Genomic DNA, 19,519 nt, shown 5'->3' on the forward strand with positions numbered 1-19,519 from the left:
ATGGTTGGTTCTCTGGGGGTTTGTTCTCTGGATTCAAATATTTGTAAATCAGCAACAGACATCACAATAAGTGCTTCATAGATGGCATTGGAGCATTTCTTAGTTTTGTCCTTCAAAAATCTTCATATTGTTGAGTTATTGATATTGCCCTAATTATCTATGTTTTGCAACGTCGCTAATATTTTACTGGTTGTTATATATTCCTATGTGCATCTACTGACAACTATCTCAATGGATGTCCTGCATTATTGCACCTGTAATTGTGTGAATATGCGTGTAATATGAAAAAATGCCTGGATTAAAATATCCAAGCCCATAGTAATTTACGACTCTTTTCGTTCGAAAGTGATTCGCTGATCAAGGTCACACTTTTCCGGCCCTTCTCCTTTCATCACTGGGTGACCTTACACCTTCACCTGTCCGCACTTCCTCATCAATCCCCTCCGTAAACAAAAGAGACCGAAGCAGCGTCAGAGCGGCGAAACGCATCCAACCGATTTCCCGCATTTTTTGGTGCTGCTGGTGCCATCTGGTGGATCGATTTCGGTCGATCGAAGTTTCCTTCCTTCGACTGATAACACTCACGCCTCTCCCTCTCTCTCTTCCTTTCTCTCTCTCTCTCTCTCTTGGTCAGGCGGCCGAGGAAGACAACTCACGGTCCGGGGCGTCCGACAAGCGGTCCGGCAACCTGGGCGCGGCGGCGATCGTCCCGGCCCCGGGCGCCCGGCCCGTCCTCGGCTGGTCACCCTGGTCCGAGTGGAGCACGTGCTCCCGCTCGTGCGACGGCGGCGCCTCCTTCCAATTGCGGCGGTGCAACGCACCAACCGGATGCAGGGGAGGGGATGCCGTCCGCTACAAGATCTGCAACATGCAGGTGCGTCCGCTAGGGAGGCCCCTCTGACCCACGCACTCGGCCGATCCACCTCTGACCTCTTCCTGTGGATCGGGTTACAGTTATAACCAAGTCGGCCCGGAGTCACATCCAGGCGAGGGTTTCTTTGGGAGCAGGAGGGGAGGATTTGCACCTGCTCATGTGTGCTCAAGACGTTTGTATTAGAAATTGTTTGCCTGCAATGCGTAAAGCTAAGAGCGATCGAGTTCAGCTAAGAAAAGAAGTGAGACATTGCGTTTACTTCAGCAATGTTTGTCTAATATACTGTTTTCTGCTTTAGTACTCCTGATTTCATTTTTCAGGGGATTAGGGTGGGGTATAAAGTTTCAAAAACTGAAATGACGCCTCTGGAAATGTCACTCGTAATGAATGGGACATCATACGTTCTCTATGAGCTCTTGGGGCCCTTTGTTGAAAGTATGCTTACAACCGACACCAGATTCCTCCTCACCCTCCCGCCACCCTTATAGTACCGACCTGAGGCTCATTTCTTTCGATGACGCGTTCCAAATAACGCAAATAGCCTCAGCTTCCTCTCAACCACCCGAAATGAATGCTGCGCTGACTTCTGATGAGTAGAACTCCAAAGAAACTGCGGGAGATGCCGCAACAGTAACTTTTAACGGAGTCATCCGCTAATGTGCATTTCAATGCAACAATTTCAGAGCGTAAAAATCATTCTCCGGTCGAGTGCTTTAGCCACTTAAGCTACCGAGGCGTCCTCTTAAACTCTGAAATTTTGGGGCTTTTTTTAAAGGAACTAGATGTTATGACGAAATACCGTGCATACAATGTCACATGTATTCGTAGTCGTGCGCGAGGCGCCACTGTCCACGAGGTTAAAGCCAACTTTAAACACGTATGGTGTTTTCCCTTTGACAAATTCCAAAGAAACTGCGGGAGATGCCGCAACAGTAACTTTTAACGGAGTCATCCGCTAATGTGCATTTCAATGCAACAATTTCAGAGCGTAAAAATCATTCGCCTTGACTGACTACAAGAGTAGAACTCTGTATAACAAGAGGTTCGATTGATATTCTTGATTAGAGACTCTAATTAAGCGTGGATTTGCTGGTCTGTGAGCGTTTGCTGCAATATTACTTAAAGGATCTTTAAAATCTGAGAAGATCCCGCGGATAAAAGTTATTCTGACTCTTGGCTGTGAACTCTTGAGGTTAAAATACGTGAAAATGTGTAAGGGTCGTTCACTTCATGGGTAAAATTTCCTTAATATTTTAATTCTCGGCACCTCCCGTGTGCTACAAGTGGTATAAGGGTCAACATCTTAGATAGGAGAGCAGCACTCTCCTGAAAAGAAGACGTCGTTTTTAATGAACCCAACCTGGTTAGGATCCCAGTTCCCCTTCATAGTATGTCACCTGCCATGCTTTGGTACTCAGAAAGTTACAAAACTTGGGTATAGTTCTCAGTTAACAGTGGACTCTTCTGACTTTAAAAACCTTCATTTCTCAGCTCGGTCGCAGAATTCCGTGCCCACTAGCTTTCATCCTCAGTTGCTCCCCAGAAAGAAATATAGCAGCGCATATGATTCCTGTCGAAGCATTTAAATCCGTCATTGTTTTTTTATTTTGAGTTTTTTGCTTCAGTTCGAGTCTACCGAAAGAATTTACAAAATTTTTTCGGTTACAAGTCATTTTTCACTGGCTAGCGGAATAGCGGAACTCCGTATAAACTAACATGATGTTCATGGTTGTAGTTTTAATGGGAGACGATCAACAGCTAATGTAATTTGCGCCAGTAGGATGGGAAAGGAAGGTTAGAGAGAAACACGGCGTTGGCATTAGCCTACTATTAACGAAGGGCGCCAAAGGGTCAAAGCAGTTAAGCATCCCATCCGATGGACGTCGTACTCACTCAAAGGGACGTCGTGCCCACAAATCACCTTAAGTAGGGATCGAGATACCACTGAAAAATGTTTGTTGCAGGATTTGAACCCGGGCCCTCCCGGTAGGAAGTCTGTATGTTAGCCACCGTACCATGCCGATCCCCTAAAATGACGTTCACCATTCAAAACGCACGAATGTAATCTCGAGTGATGATTGCTAGATGTTCTACCGGTGCATAGTGCATACGAGCCACTTCTCAAAGCACACCAAGATGAAATCTTAATTTTTCCATGAGAGACGTCTGATCGGAGGTCACTGGACTGCTGCATCCCACGCTGAGGTTGTGATGGCGGTGGTGAAGTTTCCGTCACATGGTTTTATTGACGTTTTTCATTCAGGCAGTACACTCTTTGCCCATTCAACGCCTCTGAAGTCATGCCTACTAACGGGTTATGCACGCCTCTTTCTTATGGCATGCTAATACTATCTCCCCTGCGCAATTTCGACCATGATTCGTAAAGCCATTCAAATTCGGTGGTCAGTATTTTCCAAGTGAAAGCATTCTGAAAATTTTCCTGAGTTCACTTGGTGGAGAGAATTGGGAACACCTCAAAGAAATACTTTTGAGCCATGTAAACTAAGCCAGTCAATATATCCATTGACTGTACACAGAAATGGTGAGTAAAGGAAAATAGTTTCTGATTTTCGAGAAGGGATGCTTTTCGGGAATTACATATTTCATTTAGATTTCAAATTTTACTCGAAAATGGAAAACTTTTCGCTCCAGCGTGATTATTGGGTTTCAATTTTTGTTAGTCTCTTCGGAACATAAATTGCGAGTTCTCATCTTTGCTATTGTATATCCTCTGGATCTGTATTTTCTGTCGCTTAACTGCCCATAATCTTACCTGATCTCTTCTTCTGCACCTATTTTGGCGCAAAAAACAGCACAATTCATATGCCTCCATTGACTGGAAATTCTAGAGAATTCGTTTGTATAAAACCACAGTTTACATGAACATTGTAATATTCATAGGTAAATGGTGTTCTTTATCAAAATATGGAAAAATAAAGCCCCATGGTCCCATCTCTAGTAGTTCCAGATTTATTTCTTCCTAAATTTAGTTCGCTATTCTCCCTCGGGTGGAAGGAACAGCGCCCTAAAAATCGTGGCATCTTGTTTTAGTGATCTTGATTTCCATTACTCCTAAATTGAGAGTTATTCACCATCCTCTCCCAAAATATTACCCGGACAGTACTGGAAAGGAAAAGTATTCCAAAAAGTCTGTGGAAATAATATATTCCGAATTTGATGATATGAGGCTCAACTTTGGGAAAATTCATGACCACGGAATAAATAAACTTTTTATTTTTTCACACAAAAATTTTTGTGTGAAAAAAATGCCAAGTTTATTTAGTCATTGATTACGCGTCCTATTGCTGATCAAATATTATCGCCATCAATATTTTAATTCCAAGATTTGTTTACCTCAGCCTTCCATTTTTCTCTAATCAGTGCGTATCATCTCTGCCCCTGGTAGCTTCTTTGTTTTACGTCCTTCTTTGTTTTTCATCGACACTCGTCTCTGGATCTTCCCTTCAATATCCAATTATTATATATTTATAAATATTATCTCAGGCATTTAATATTTCTATTGTTGTCTAGGTTTTATGGACTATGGTATTCGAAATTATTTTTTTCCCAAAAAGTATAAATAAGCTTTTGTATCCAAAATAAACCTCCACAACTGAAAGGGACCAAACTTGCTGAGTTCAGAATTCCTAAAAATAAGGAAACCGATTGTTAAACATCAACTACTTTAGCGGAATAGAATATTTTTTCTTTGTTTTCAAGCCTTTTTTCTTTTACGTTAACTGCCAAAACTTTTTTTTCATTTTCAAATTATAATAAATGGTATAATGGTAAACTAATGACTTTTTGAAGTCTCGTGATATTCGCCGAGAGTTCTAAGAAGGTGTGACCTTGGAAATAAATACTTCTGGCCTTTGTTTGTCAGCTGGAGCATGGAAAGCAACCTCGTGGAGATTTTCCCAATGCCCCTCCTCGCCCGTTTCCTTTTCAACCCATCCGATGGGTCTTTTTACTGGCATCTTCTGCTCCACTAAAAAAAATGTCCACATCTCTCGTATTTTTAAGTTCGGCTCACAAACTAATTAGAGCTTTGATCTGACAGTCCTGGCGACCCTAATTACATACAATTTGAGCGCAAACTTCTGAACAAAATGCTGGAAAAACATCCTAGTCTCTTTTTTATTTCTTTTTTATTTCTTTAACTTGTTCTTCTTCGCTGTTTATCCTTCTCAGTCCTGGGATTTTGTGGATCAATATTATGTATACATGGATTAAAAGTTAAAGTCTAAGAATTTTCGAGGAAAAATAATGCTTTGTGCTCTATTTATTTCTTTTGCTAAAACTTTTTAAGGAAAGAAAACTTAATCTTTATGTTGTTTACCATACAAGCATGAGCTCAAAGAACACTTGTTAGTAAGCTGGTGTTGTCGTATATCAATTACATAGTGGAGGTACACTTTTTTGCTCCAACGTGTCGTCTCTAGATGCCTATCGTCAGGTATGGATTCGGACGAAGGAGAACAGTTTTATTGCATAAAAGGAGAAAAGTTTATATTCTACTTCAAATATCTGCCAAAATGTCTTCTTGCGGACCAAAGAAGCGAATTTATTAATACCACCCAACGTATTAAGTTAAAAGCGAATACTTATATTCATCGTATGTTTATTGAGAGAAAGAGAGATATTAATGAGATTTTACGCCCTAAATATGTGGATTTTCTTAACTCTCGTAACAACTGTAGCATAACTCTCTCTTTCTCAAGCCAATTAACTTATATTTTCTCCATCGCACAACCACTATATAACGAAATAATATGTCGAAGAGAACCTCGTGTCAAATTTTGTATACGCAGAACTTTAATTTCGCTCTCACATTTTACTTTTTTTTTAAATTCTAGAATGGCATGTACCTTCAGTCTTTTACCGCAGCACGGTAACATTGCACGAGGGAGGCCATTGAATAGATTTTTAAATATTTATCTTGCAATGACTCATAAGATGTTTCTGGAGATAAAACAATACCACTAAGTCAATCTTGGTACTAAATTTTTGCATTTTATATAGCAGACAATGTTCACTTTTAGTTCCACTATTAGAGGGACAGTCGTGAGTTCCTGGAATTTCTGGAGTATTTGGTGATATGACGCACAGTACATAGTCTAATGCGCAATCATCAATCGGAACACCTGGACCATAAAACTACTCCTGATTGAAAAATTATATTTTAGAAGTGCCTGTAACACTATCCATATCTTTACTATGAAATCCGTTTCAAAAACTAGGTTATCCCAACTTAATCGCTCTCGTTCCACTATTTTCATCCTTCGTCTATAGATTGGCATTTCAATATGCCGAACATTTCAATGATAAAACATGACATATGTTACATTTATGTAATGAGCGAGATTTATTTCCTCCGACAGTTTTGATTCCAAGTCAAGTCACATGTAGCAGCAATTCTCTTCCTGAAAAGTCTTCGTTTTGACACGGGGTCAATAGCCTATTTCTGTTGTCATTCCTTCTCTGATTATCATTTTCTCATCACTCTATTCTCTTTGCTTAATATCGTGCATAGTAATTTTAACCCAATCAGTATTTGGTAAATAATCAATGTTCATAGCGAACACTTGCACAAGCTTGCGCGGGAATTTCACTAAAAGGTCCTCAGGAGACCAGCGAAGAAAGAGTTGTAACCGTTTTGAGCGCTCCCTTCTGTCGGTACGTATTGGGTGAGTGAGGGTTGTTTGGGAGAGGGGGCGGGAGATGGGGAAATGGATGGCTTTCAGCCGCCCCTCCACCACCGCCCTAACCCTTCTCATCCCTCCGTACACCCGCCCCGCGGCAGTGGGGGTCGTTCCGCTTGCTCGGGCCCCCTGGAAAGCGTCCGGGGGGGGGGGTTAATCTCTCCCCCTTGCCGAGCGCGGCGGACGTCTCCCGGAGGGGGAGGGAAGGGTGAGGGGAGGCCGGGCGCTAATTCAACCCTGTCTGTGTGTCTGCCTTCACCCATTCACCTCCATCCGTGTCTCTCCCCTTTTCGGCGCTTTGTCAGCATGGACGGGACGCATACACCCCCCTGATTATTTCTTTTGTGCTCATCGGTTTGCAGAGTTTTATTTTTGAAATGAAAGGAACGAAAGTAGTCCGCATGAATCTGATTTCCCGTATCGAAAACACTAGAGATAATAAATGGCCTTTGGACTGGTCTTACGATACTGGTGCTATTTGCTAATCTTTTGGTAAACTCGAATGAGAGTTAATAGCGTGATCGTTGATCACTCCTTAATCAAACCAAATAATTGAAATTAAATGCCATGCATGGAAAATCGTGATTTTTTTACACTTGAAATGACATACACCTATTTATATTTTTTCCATTTCAAATAATATTCAATGTCAGTACCTATCACTACTCCTTTTAGAAAATATACCATGTATGACAAAAATAAAAACGCAATAGTAAAATAAAATCACTCTGCACTGCCAATTTGGTGATTATTGTAAATTTTAGTATTTCAGTTCACAGCGATATGTTAGAGAACCGAAAGGTTAGTTGACTTCATCCGTTTTCATCGATAATGACATTAGTTGGGGGCGGGCGCCCGAAATGGACGGCGTTGTGACCGTGGCGATAAAACTCGTAAATGCCCCACCACAATGAATAAGAGACGCGTTATTTCCATTGTGCTTTGTATTATTTCGGCAGTAAGATTTCTTTCACAAAATTGCTGTTGCATAAATAGGTGTCAAAGTTAATATTCAGCCGATGCCAAAATTTAACTAAGATGTTCAATTTTTCAACAAAGTTATTTGAGGTCAATAAATTAAATATATTGCCATGCCTCCCTTTCCTTTTCAAATATACTCAAAATTACCATTGTGTGCGTTGAATGACATATATAAAACTATATTTCTCGTCAAATTTCAAAAAGTTAATTTTTTAATCAGAACACCAAAGTCAATCCAAATAGGGGTGTCACATTTTTCACTGTCAAAGTCATAGCTATGAGAACCCTTATATTGAAATATATGAAAGAGCTAAATACAAGTGAAGTTTTTGAATTGATTTATACCCTACAAAATACCATCACTACTCAACAAAGATCCTCATATCATTTGAACCTATAATTTTGAAAAAAGAACGAAATGAATTTTCGAGAAAGAACCCTCTTCAGCGACGATACAAATGCATAAAATCTCTGATTAAAACATTTTAAATACAGAAAAAGGACACTCTCGCATTACCAGTTTTGACGTTTCGAAGGCACGGTCGTCAACATCAGAACACTCCTTCGTCGCCAACACGATCATCGTCACCGCGATTACGGCCGACGATGATTTAACTCTTCCCGAAAGTGGTACGCTTGTGGCGGCGTTGCTCTTGCCTCCATGTGGAGTATCTCCGTTCTCAGCGCCAATGTAGTAAATGACAACTCCCCAGATGCCGATTCTGATGACGACGGCCGCGCCATCGAAACATCAGAACTAAATATCTGAGTGCCCTTTCTATCTGTTTATGCGTTTAAATGTTTTAATCAGAGTTGTTATATTCATGCCTCTTGTGGGTGTGATATCCATTGGTGAATTTGAAATTTATTTAAGGGAAGGCTGTCCGATTTGTTGAAAAGGTTATGGCAATAGGAAAGGTTTTCACACGTGCATTACGAATCATGAGAGAACTGTCATGAAACTAAATTGAATTCGCGAAAAAACCCTCGAGTGGTTCCATTTTTCACTTGTGAAGTTCAATTACTTTTTCGTCGCAAAAACTTCTATTTTCAGTTCTGATCCTGGATACGAAATCGGCTAAATAAATTTCATGATCAAAAGATTACGAAAACCTTTCATCGCAAATAGTTAGAGTTAGCGATAACTTGAAAGTTACCTATTCCTAATCCAATCCCTCCGACCCCTTCCCAATATGATTCCCATTAATGCCAGCACCGCGAGTCGTAAAACTTTATGAGAGCTTCAACATTCTTTAAGTACTCGTGGACGGAGGTCGGGGATTCGAATCCCGCCGCGGTAATCCGAGTGGTGATTGAACTCTGGAACTGAGCTGAAACTCTGGTGATCTGACCCCTGGGGATCCTGCTGACAAGAGAGACTTAATGATATCACGAGGGCGCACCGATGGAGTCGTTAAGCCTCCCTCGCCTGCCCTCTCTACTCGGCACTTCTTCTGATCGTCATGCAGTGAATGTAACTATTGATCAGGCACAATTGTATAAAAAGTTAGAATAATTCAATTTCCAATTGAAATATGGTTGTGCGCGCATGTTTTCTTCCACATAATAAATGTCTTTGTAGTTTTGTTGGGTTTGTCGGTCATTTCGTAGATCGCTTTCTTCCGCCGGTGGGTTTCAATGAAATTGAAATAAAATTTACACTTTCATTGAAAATAAAATGATTTAAGGATCAGTCATCATGATAAAAGTAATGTTTTTTCAAGAGAAAGGGCACATTTTTATGAAATGTTTATCCTCTGAAAACTGAAGGGAAGTTTTCGCGAGGAATATCACGCGAGACAAGTGCATAGGTAAATTATCAGGGGGTGCAGGAATTAGCACTGAATGGAGAAGAACCGAGGCCTAAAATAAAACAATCTTAGAATGATAATAATAATGATGATAGCGAACCATTATATACTCAAACTGATATTTCTCTCACAGGCACGGGCGTTTTCGACATACTATATACCCACGTCTATTTTGGTGCTTGACCCAAGTTCGTCATGATGTAGCCCTTTCTCCTGCAGAACTATTGCTTCCTTCCCTTGGTCATTTCTTGTCCCTAATCCCGACCTCACTCCCACCTATCCCTTCGCCCATCACCGTGCTCCGATCCCCTATCACTATCAAATCGCTCCATCCGAGCAGACCCGCAATTATTTTCTCTGGTTGACCATTTACAGCGTTTATTTCGATCTCTCTGTCGTCAAGTACACGTGAATGATGACCGATTTCGAAAGGTCAGATATTATTTCTACCAATGATATTATATCACTCGTCTGCTCGATACCCTACGCGCTTCTTTGTAATTTTTTAAAAATACTATGACTTGCTGTCACTCTCTCCCACCGCTGTTTTTTAATTAAATTCTAATTATCATTCCAGCAAACCCCACTATCCTTCCATCTCACCATACACAGCCCTAAAATACATTCCTTTCTCCATCTCTCGCTTTATACTTTATGGATTCTTTGCCCTCAACGTCACCCAGGCTCCCATTTTTTAGTTGTTTCAAGCTTCTTCTTTGTGTTTTTTTCTGCTGGTTCCCCTCTCGATTCTGCTATTCGAGGATTTCGTGAAATGACAGGATCGCAATTGCAGAAGCGTTTCCTTTCCCTCGTGCGGACGTGACATAAAGAGTCCGTCAAACTTGTAGCCCATGGATAGGATTGGAGTGTACAAAGAGCAGGCAGAAACACCTGCTCGAAAGTTTCTTTGAAAGCAAGAATCCTAACCCAACCTAGACTCATGTATCTTGTGAAAGTGATATATTCAAGGTAAGGAAGCATTTCTCTTCCCTGAGTCAACCTTTTCCACGAAGTTCTGCCTGCCTACACAAAATTTGAAAAATTATCCCCGGCCACTACAAAATGAAAAGTCGAAATAGCCATTCCCACCGTTCCAATGGATTATTTAGGAAAACCGTGTCTCAATACCTGAGAATTCAAATTTAATAGGATCTTCAAAACCATTTATCTCCGATATCTGAGCACTATTTTCAATTAATTTATACTCCAGCGAAGGAGTGCGAGGAGTTATTTGTTATCACCTGTTCAATATATTCTGGTACTGCTCGGTTTAGGGTTGTCTTGCTTCTACGGTTGGCAATCATAGCTCAAAATATTGGGGGTGCTATTTATATTTCAATATTAGTGAATTTGAAGGCTAAATTTATGTTATTCCTCGTATAAATATCGCCCGGGGGTCCAGCCGTATGTATACATGATGACAATTGCAGTGTAATTCCACGCCGTTTGTCCACATTAATACTGTTGCTCAACGAGAGGTGCTCATTTCGTTGGCACAAACGCATGAAGGTGTAAGCAAGCTCACTTTGGAGGGTTGAAGAGAGGAAAGCGGTTCCCCTCCCTTACTCTTCCCATTATACTCCACTTTCTCTGCTAATGGATTACTATTTGCGCATTTCTCCCCTTTTATAAATATTCCTTACCCTTTTTCCGAGATCCAACTACCCGGTAGACAGCTAAGTGCCGCGGAGCTTTTCATGAATGGACCCTGGTATGGCGTCGGTTCACGGGGAGGATTTGTGGAAAGAATTCTAATTCATCTTAGCTCTAATGAGTTGAAGGCTGCCTTTATTTCTTTTTCTCGCGTCTACAATGTGACTGATATCGAGGGTCCTCCCCCCCCGCAAGGTGTTCAATACCCTCTCCAATAGTTTTTACCAGGGTAAAAATTTCTGGGGTCCGGAAAAATCCGGATGGGGTAGCATTATCAACTGCTACAATTGGATTCTTCGCAACCCTGAAGACTAAAGCTTTCATAATTGAAAGACTCTGGTTGAAATATGTGAAACTTTTAAATTTGTAACAAATAAGTAATAGTCATGGCCTAAAGCCATAATTCATTTTTTATCCTAATTCATGGGTTTAATTCTTCCTTGATTCAAAACGTATTCCACCCACAGAAAAGTGACAATACCGCTCGTAAAGAAAGTTAATCGAAGATTATTTTGATAGGTGAGGATATTGGTGTGGCTGATTTGATAGTGACAATGTAGAAAAGGCATCACTTGAGAACCCACGGTGTGTGTGAAATTCAACCAACCTTGGTAAGAAGGTGATGCTTTCCCTATGACGCTCATTTTCCGAGGAAGATAGGCTTACAGGAAATCTGAATAATTGATTATAGCTGAGGGGGCTGAGAGATGTCACTCGGATTCGAACCCAGGATTGAAGTGAAGATATAGGCTAACAAATCACCCGTGGGAGCGCAGGACTAAGAGATAGCGTGGAAATATTTTGGTTCCCGAGTAAACTGCACGAGATTTTCGTTCGTTTTAAAATGTATATTGGGGATTTTGAGTGCGCCGTGGCGTGTTTTATCTCTAATAATTCCAGTGTTAAACATTTATATATATTTTTAAATCAATTACCAACTATTATAAACTCGTTTAGAAAAGGGCTTGTAAACAATGCCAGGGATAAAAAACCGTGTTTTACTTCGTGAAATAATTATACGAGTAGCCACTAGTTTTTATTTTTGTAGTGTTGTTTGAAAAGATTAAAATTCGATTGAGTTCCATAGCTTAATTAAATCTCAGATTTCCTGTAATGCTTCACATATTGTGCACTCCTCGGGATCTAACGCAGTCCAAAAGGAAATGTCGAGTCGTAAGATGTGCTTGCACTTGACTGAGCGAGGTGCTGTCTTCTCTTGCGTGCCCAGGTGCAAGTGGGCCCGGGCGCAGGGCCGGGCCATCTGCAACCGTTCGACACCTCTCTTCCCATTCATCTTCGGAATAGACCGTTCGTGTGGGTTCCCTTGCCCTCGGTACTTCGATTTGGGCGTCCGTCAATTCGGTGAGGCCGGCCGAATCGTTTGGGAGGGGGGGGGAGAGTTGCCCGTGACCCACCCTCTCGCTAACCTGCCTTCCTTTCCCTTGCAGCCGTGCCCTGAATCCCGTGACTTCCGGGAGCAGCAGTGCGAGGCGTCCAACGAGACCCCGCGGGACGGCCTCTACTACAAGTGGCTGCCGCACCACGACGAGTCCGAGCCGTGCGCCCTCATCTGCCGCGCAGAGCTGCGGGTGGCGCACAAGGGGGGTGCGGCGGCCCGCTCCCCTTCACCCTCCGGCGACCACACCCCCCGGGGCCCCGCGGCGGGGGCGGAGGACGAGGGAGACGAGGAGGAGGAGGAAGGCGACGAGGAAGACGATGGCTCGCCGTCGGCTGCAATGGCGGACGACCCCCGGGCCCCGCAGGGCCCGACCACGCTTCCTCCGGGACCCCTGAAGGCGGCCGACGAGGAACTGGAACCCGTGGATCCACCACTCATCGCTCGGATCGCTCCCAAAGTGCTGGACGGGACGAGGTGCCGACCCGGTAGCCTGGACATGTGTATCAGCGGACAGTGCCAGGTGGGTGAATTACTTTGTCGCGGTAATGTTCGCTTTATTCAGCCGAAACTCCTGCAATTATAATTTTGACTATTTAAGTCATGATTTATATAATACTTTATCATATAATTGCATGTAGATATTCATTGTGCCAACAGTTATTTTGAAAGCGGCAAGTGGTAATCTTAAGTAAAAAGTCCAAATCTTGTAGCGTCCAACAGTACTCGAATGATATCACGAAGTATGCCATTTTCCATTTTGATTGCTACATCAGGCTAAAAATATCATAACCCAACTATTTCGATCCACGGTTTATACATCGTACTTACGTACCCAATGCCCCTCAATCAACCTTTGCTGGAAGCCATGAGAGTATCAGGATGCCATATTTCCTGATTTTTTCTAAACTTTGGCCATTGTTTGCGATGACAAAAATGAATGGGGATCAATTAAATCATTTGAAAGAATTTCTTACGATATTATTACGAAGCGCTGGACTCATGCTAATCAACCCGATCCCAGGAGAAATCATGACTTTTTAACGTTTGATGTTACACAGCCCACAGATGCTCATACTATTAAAAAAGTGAGTGTTCATTGGATCTTGCTATTTTCTCTTCAATTTATTATTTATTTACACGTTCGTTTTCGTGATTGGGAAAATTTTACATTGGTACTTAGGTAAATTTAAATATGGCAGAATTTAAATCATAATTATCGGCAAAAGTAACAATAAAATATTATTGTATTCTTGTCAAAAATAAATATTTTGGATTTTGATAGATATTACCCATTTCAACCAGTCCCTGAATTTCCTTTTTAATTGACATTTAATATATTTGAAAATGAATTAAGTCTGATGAGTGATTTTTAACTCCAGGAGGCAATCATGATCTGATTAGATAATGATGACATTTTATGTTTGGGAATATTATTATTTGGTCTCCTTTTTACTTCAAACTAGACTCACTACACATAAGAGCACGTGCATACATGTCATTCAACTGATGTTTTTGCCGAAATACTTATTACATAACCACAAATTAAGAAGTTTTGATAGCATATGCACGAGGAGAAAAGAGGAAATTAAATTCCATTTTTCATGGGTATTACATTCGAAAATATTTCATAACTAAGTAAAAAGCCCTTGAAAAAGTATTAAAAACAACACAAATCCTGACATTTTCGAAATTATTCGATTTTCCGACCTGGTTGGATATGTCAGTCGCCAAATTTTTCTCGTGGTGGACTAGGCGAGAAGAAAGAATTTCACGCGTTAAGAAAATGATGTGCATGAAAACCAAAATTTTGATTGAGTTTACCGTAGTATTAATCGGGAATACATTTATTTCTGGGCCAAGTCACACAGTTATGAGTAAGTTAAATGGTTTCAGAGAGTTTAATTTTTCAAATAGTATTTTTTTTCCTTCAATGTACGCAGAAATGAGGCGATAAAAGATAATTATCTTTTACAAAAATCTGCTCAAAAAATTTTTAATAATTGATGAACCTCATTTCGAATTATTCCTTTATTCTATTGATTTAATCCGTTAAAACAATTAAGCATTGAGTGATTTAATATATTTGCTTTTCTATTAATTTTTATTTAATTTATTTAATTATAGATTGAAAATATGATTTAAATAGTAAAAGCAAGTGAAAATGAATATGTGTTGTTCTTATCAGAACGTAGTCATATCTCGTAGAAATTCATGGCCTAAGGGAGCCCTCCATTGTCGTTACCATTTTGATTCAATTAAATTTATGTATAACAACTGAGATTTAGGCTCAGAGATCAATTTTATTTGTCTTCTTCTTTTTTCTTTTCAAGCCGTATCACATTATCTAACAATTGAAGACGTTTCTAATAATAATATTTGTTGACAGGAAACCTAGGATAAACGGACTTTATGAATGTTATTTCCTTTGATTATTCGCACAATTGCAAATAGGTATACTTACCTTGCAAGTGTTAAATATTAAGTGACGAAATCCAGTTAATACCGCAGAGATTTTCAAGGATGTCAGATGGAACTCAGGCTCAGACAATGCTCCGCCCCAGCATATAACCATTCTGTAATCTGGTTCGTCTGATGGAATTTGCTATCGCTTTGGACCAAAGGACTAGTGTCGGCTGGAGTATGTAATTCATGCCATTCCATCCATCAATAATTGTTTAATCAGCCCCGAAAGTCGAGCTGCTTCAGAGATAAACTATTTCCTTAATTCGGCTTCAAATCTTTGGTTAAAATTATTTTCTTCAAATTCCACGCTTGTAGTAGGTTTCCGATGGACATAAACACGGCTACAATTCTTAACCTCGCCTCACATGACATGAAAACTAGAAACCACAAGCTACAAGGAGCCATTCTCAAATCTAGCACTCTTTCTACCTCCCTTTATTCTGTCCATTATGCATAGCCTTTTTCTTCTCCGTCCTCCATTACCTTACGTCCTCTATCTCAGTCCTCAACATTCTATCACCAAACTAAATGCTCTTTATCCATTTTTCCTGCTTTCTTTGAATTTTTCCGTACGATTCCCTCTCCTCCCCCACCTCAATGAGAAACAGACTCTCCGCATCGCTTTGTCTTTCGTCTGCCTGTAAGCATTCGGCCTAAATGACATTGGTGACCCATCTAGGAAGAGATATCATTGGTCTTGTCGGTCATGAGAACTCAAAAGCTGTTCCACCACGTCAAGGCTAAGTCAGTGATCAGATCAGGATTACGAGCTTAAAATGTCTTGTACCTCCGCCTTCTAAATGTGTGAAATCCGTCGATGCGAATAATAAAGTCCCAATATAATGGTATGTGATGGTGAATATCTTATTACAGGGTATGAAATGGTACAATCGGGTTTGATTCAGGAAAACATTCAACGTGATCCAATTTATTGGTATCCACGTTTTATTATTTCTGTTCTAATTATTTTAAAAAAATGTATCATGATCATCGCGAGCTACTTCCTGAGCATTAAGTTTTAGTCCAATACGTTGAACTTTTTTTAAGTCATTGAATTTTTAGTTCTTTAAGAAACCTTCATATTCATATATCTTTTGAATTAGGAGTCGTCCGAGTCAACCTGAAAATTTAAAAGGGTCATAAACCGGGACGTGATTCATCATATGTTTCAAAAGAGGTTCGTAAAACTGGAATTTCACACGAAACTATGAAATGGGGCCGTGAGAACACCCATTTCAAAATGATGGACTCCCAATTTTTTATATGGCCAACCAGAAGTCATAAAAAGGCGCGTAGATTGGCGAGGAATCACAAATTATTCCAGCAGACGCAAACACCGTGGCATGCCGAGGGATGATCAAAATCAAATATTATTCCCCCGGAGTCTTGTAGGCGGTCTCCGTTTGTCCAACCTATTCCTTCCTACCCTCGGGTGCGGCTGAATAAATTGAGTCGTCTCTCCTGAGAGGCCTCTGCCGCGATTCAACTAAGTTAAGGGGGTGCGGGGGATGGGATCTTCAACCCCTCGATTTGAGCACCCCGCACTACACAATAGGTTGACTGCATGCATCGTCCCCACCCTCCTCGGGGTGATTGCTGATCAGAATCCAGATTGGAAGCAATCACGAGACTTGACTGCGTTGCGTTGAGACGCCGCCAGAATGCGGTTTGGGTGTTATTTTTGGCAAATTGGACAGGAGATGAGGCGGGAAATATTTTTTGGTCTTTTTCTTTTGCGCACTGATGGCTTCAGGGCACGGCATCCACGTTTTGGTGTAGACGGGGGCGACGAATGAAAACTAATAATAATATGAATTCGATTTCTTGACCCTTCGGATGAAATGCTTCTCTTTACCAGCCGAATTGGAGATTTTTCCTTTTGTTATACAATCCAATGTGTAAGCACACCACTTTATATTACTTTGAAATATCTTTTCCTGATCAACCTCATCTCATTTAATAATTGCAAGTTCATTCATGAAAATCCACACTTTTTCAAAAATATGCAACCTATGTTCTATTATATCTTTCGTATTTTGTAGCAACTTCGCTCATGCTTTATGACGAACAAACTATTTTGCACCGAAAACGCAATGCATATTTTTAATTTTTGTCCTCGTTAAATACTTTATTTGATTGTGCTTTGCAAAGTGGAAATATGTGAATATAGTTGTAAAAATAGTTTGACCCTATTGATAAATTTTAGTTTTCATTGATATTGGAACCAGGTTACAACGGTGAAAAAGTGAATTCGGATATTTAATACTTTATTGTAATAGATAATGGATCCCAAACTCGATAAATATTATTTTAATTATTCCTGCGACTCTGAGAGTTCTTTTCACCCTTATGTCAAGTCGATGAGATGGAATGTCTTTCAAAAATTGCAGCATCACTACCAGTTTTTTGAGTTATTTCGCTCGGGCAGACTTCCAACGGCGAACATCAAATATTGCTCATTCTAAAGCGGAGGAGAGAACTGCTTAGCCATTCTTCTATTTTGCCTGAGAGGAAGCAGGCGGAGGAAAAAAAGCCGACTCCCTTCGATTCACAATTTCGGCGTCTGCCGCAGTTTGACAGAAGCTTCAAAAGACTCAGGAGTGTGTGTGCCTTTCCATTATTTCATTCTTTTCCCTGACTTTGTTTACTGTGGCATCGTAAAGCAAAATGCCAGAGGATTATTATCGTTAGTTAACAAATACTGAACTTAATTGAATTATAACTGGGGTATTGTTTTGATAGAATAATAAATTCTTAATTAATTATATTAACCAGCATACTTTTTAAATAAGTTAATCCACGAATGAAATGAAAACTTGTGCATGCTAAAGTTACTTTTTACTCTTTTTTTACAAATGGTTAAGTTTTTAGTAAGCAGTCAAATAATCTACTTTAAATATTTATTGACTTCACCTATAAATCTTAGATTTTATTAATAATTTAATAGTGGATCGCAGCTTCACGCAGAAAAAACTGAATTTTTTTTAGATTATTTTATATTTTTTTGATATAATTTGGTTTCATTTTCACCTAATATGCCTTAAGGTAGCTGATGTAAGCATTATAAAATTAAATTATTGACGAAAATTACACTTAAAATAGAGCGAGAAACGTGAAAATAAATTGCTCTAAAAGTATGCACAACAAATGAGTGTGTCATTATGAAGAGTACCCGCGACCATCATGGAAAAATCACTTGAAAAAACATTGAGTTCTTGCTCTTGGGCGAGAAAAAATTTCGGTGGATATTCCCTGGTAAAACTCCTTCAATAAGGCAGTGGAGAATTCCTATGGATTGTTGGTCTTTGAGCGACCCTGAAAATGAGAGAGAGAGAGAGAGGGGGGAAGGAGTGAGAAGATAGACAGCCAGACGTAGGGCGGAAGAGAGTTGGGAGGGTGTGGGCATGTGGCGGTAGTTGGGGGGAGGGGGAGGGAAGCGCGGCGGCTCTGAAGGGGAGGAGTGGCGAAGAGGCCGGGGGGGAGGGTGGCGTGAAATATGGGGTCCTCGGACGCCAGAGACGCCGCCGTCGAAAACGGAGTCGCAGTGCGACGAAAACGCGTTATGAAGGACATCAATATTCAGCAGCATCCACGGAGCGTGTTCGCCACTTTTGCTCACTTCGGCGTCCTCTTTCTCCACATCACCAAGAAGCGGTAATCCCTGATAAATATATGCTCGCAACTTTCTCGCGCTCTACGATTTCGGACGAGTTCGTTTTCCCGGGAAAGGAAAAAAATCAAATGCTACGACAGAAACTGTACAGTGCTTGAATCAGTCGTTGAGCGTAATATCTAATATGGAATAGATTTTTTGCGTAATTTTAAGGTAGGTTTATGATATTCTGCTCTTCTTTTTGTCTTCAGTACTTTAATTTGATGGTACGTATAATTTGTCACTGCTTGACATGGTACATCTTTGGAAATTTAAGTTTTAGTTTTCTATTTAGTTTATTACTGATTTTTTATCCTAAAAAAATGTGTATTTTTTTAATGAATGAGCAATTTGTATGTTAAAAATGAGAATGTGTCGGGGGTATTGCTTGTATTCTGTGAGTTTGATAATCGGATAATAGGATTGTCTACAAAGCTTGGCATTGTATCGCAAATGCATTTTGTAGATTTCATGCATTTCGTTGCGAATTGGACCATATCCTAAATAGTATACTACCAGTGTGCCTATTAAGTAATGCGTGTTGCTTACAATCACGGCGGTATTTACCAAGATGACTCCGTGCTGTCTCATGCTTGACGTACTACTATGTGATCTGTTATGGGTGGACGGGTAGGATTTGGAAAGATGATTCTTTGGAACTTTGACCCGCTTTCTATATTTGTCTCTCTATCTATATTTTTATCCCACCTTATTGTGATATCCAGTCTTATGATATCCAGTATATTTGAATCCCATATATCTCAATCTATCTTTCTATATTTTTATCCCACCTTATTGTGATATGCAGTATGAATGCTTTCTGAGTTATTTATGAATGTTGGGATGCATTCATCGATTCTTGGCTCAGATGTTTGACAAAACACTGTTGCTTGATAGAAAGAAAATGAAAAGGCCTGTGGGAACACGGAGACACGCTCTGAAGGCTGAAATCAATAAAAATTGACGTGACTGCGGCATTGCGGA

At 40.4% G+C, this 19,519-nt stretch overlaps 1 protein-coding gene across 8 annotated transcripts in view; it reads left to right on the forward strand.

Annotated features, from left to right (window-relative positions):
• The first annotated feature begins 764 nt into the window (after positions 1 to 764).
• Positions 765 to 19,519, forward strand: part of LOC139695924 (protein madd-4-like) — a 108,130-nt gene continuing 89,375 nt past the window's right edge. For all 8 annotated transcript variants that reach the window (XM_071594598.1, XM_071594603.1, XM_071594608.1 and 5 more), the window contains exons 1-2: positions 765 to 874; positions 12,470 to 12,940. In XM_071594598.1, the coding sequence (XP_071450699.1) occupies positions 869 to 874; positions 12,470 to 12,940 (477 nt within the window). In that variant the 5' untranslated portion in view covers positions 765 to 868. The remainder of the gene's footprint in view (positions 875 to 12,469; positions 12,941 to 19,519) is intronic.

The sequence above is a fragment of the Hetaerina americana genome, unplaced genomic scaffold (assembly GCF_022747635.1).
Source record: "Hetaerina americana unplaced genomic scaffold, ioHetAmer1.1.p SCAF_1, whole genome shotgun sequence".
NCBI lineage: Eukaryota > Metazoa > Arthropoda > Insecta > Odonata > Calopterygidae > Hetaerina > Hetaerina americana.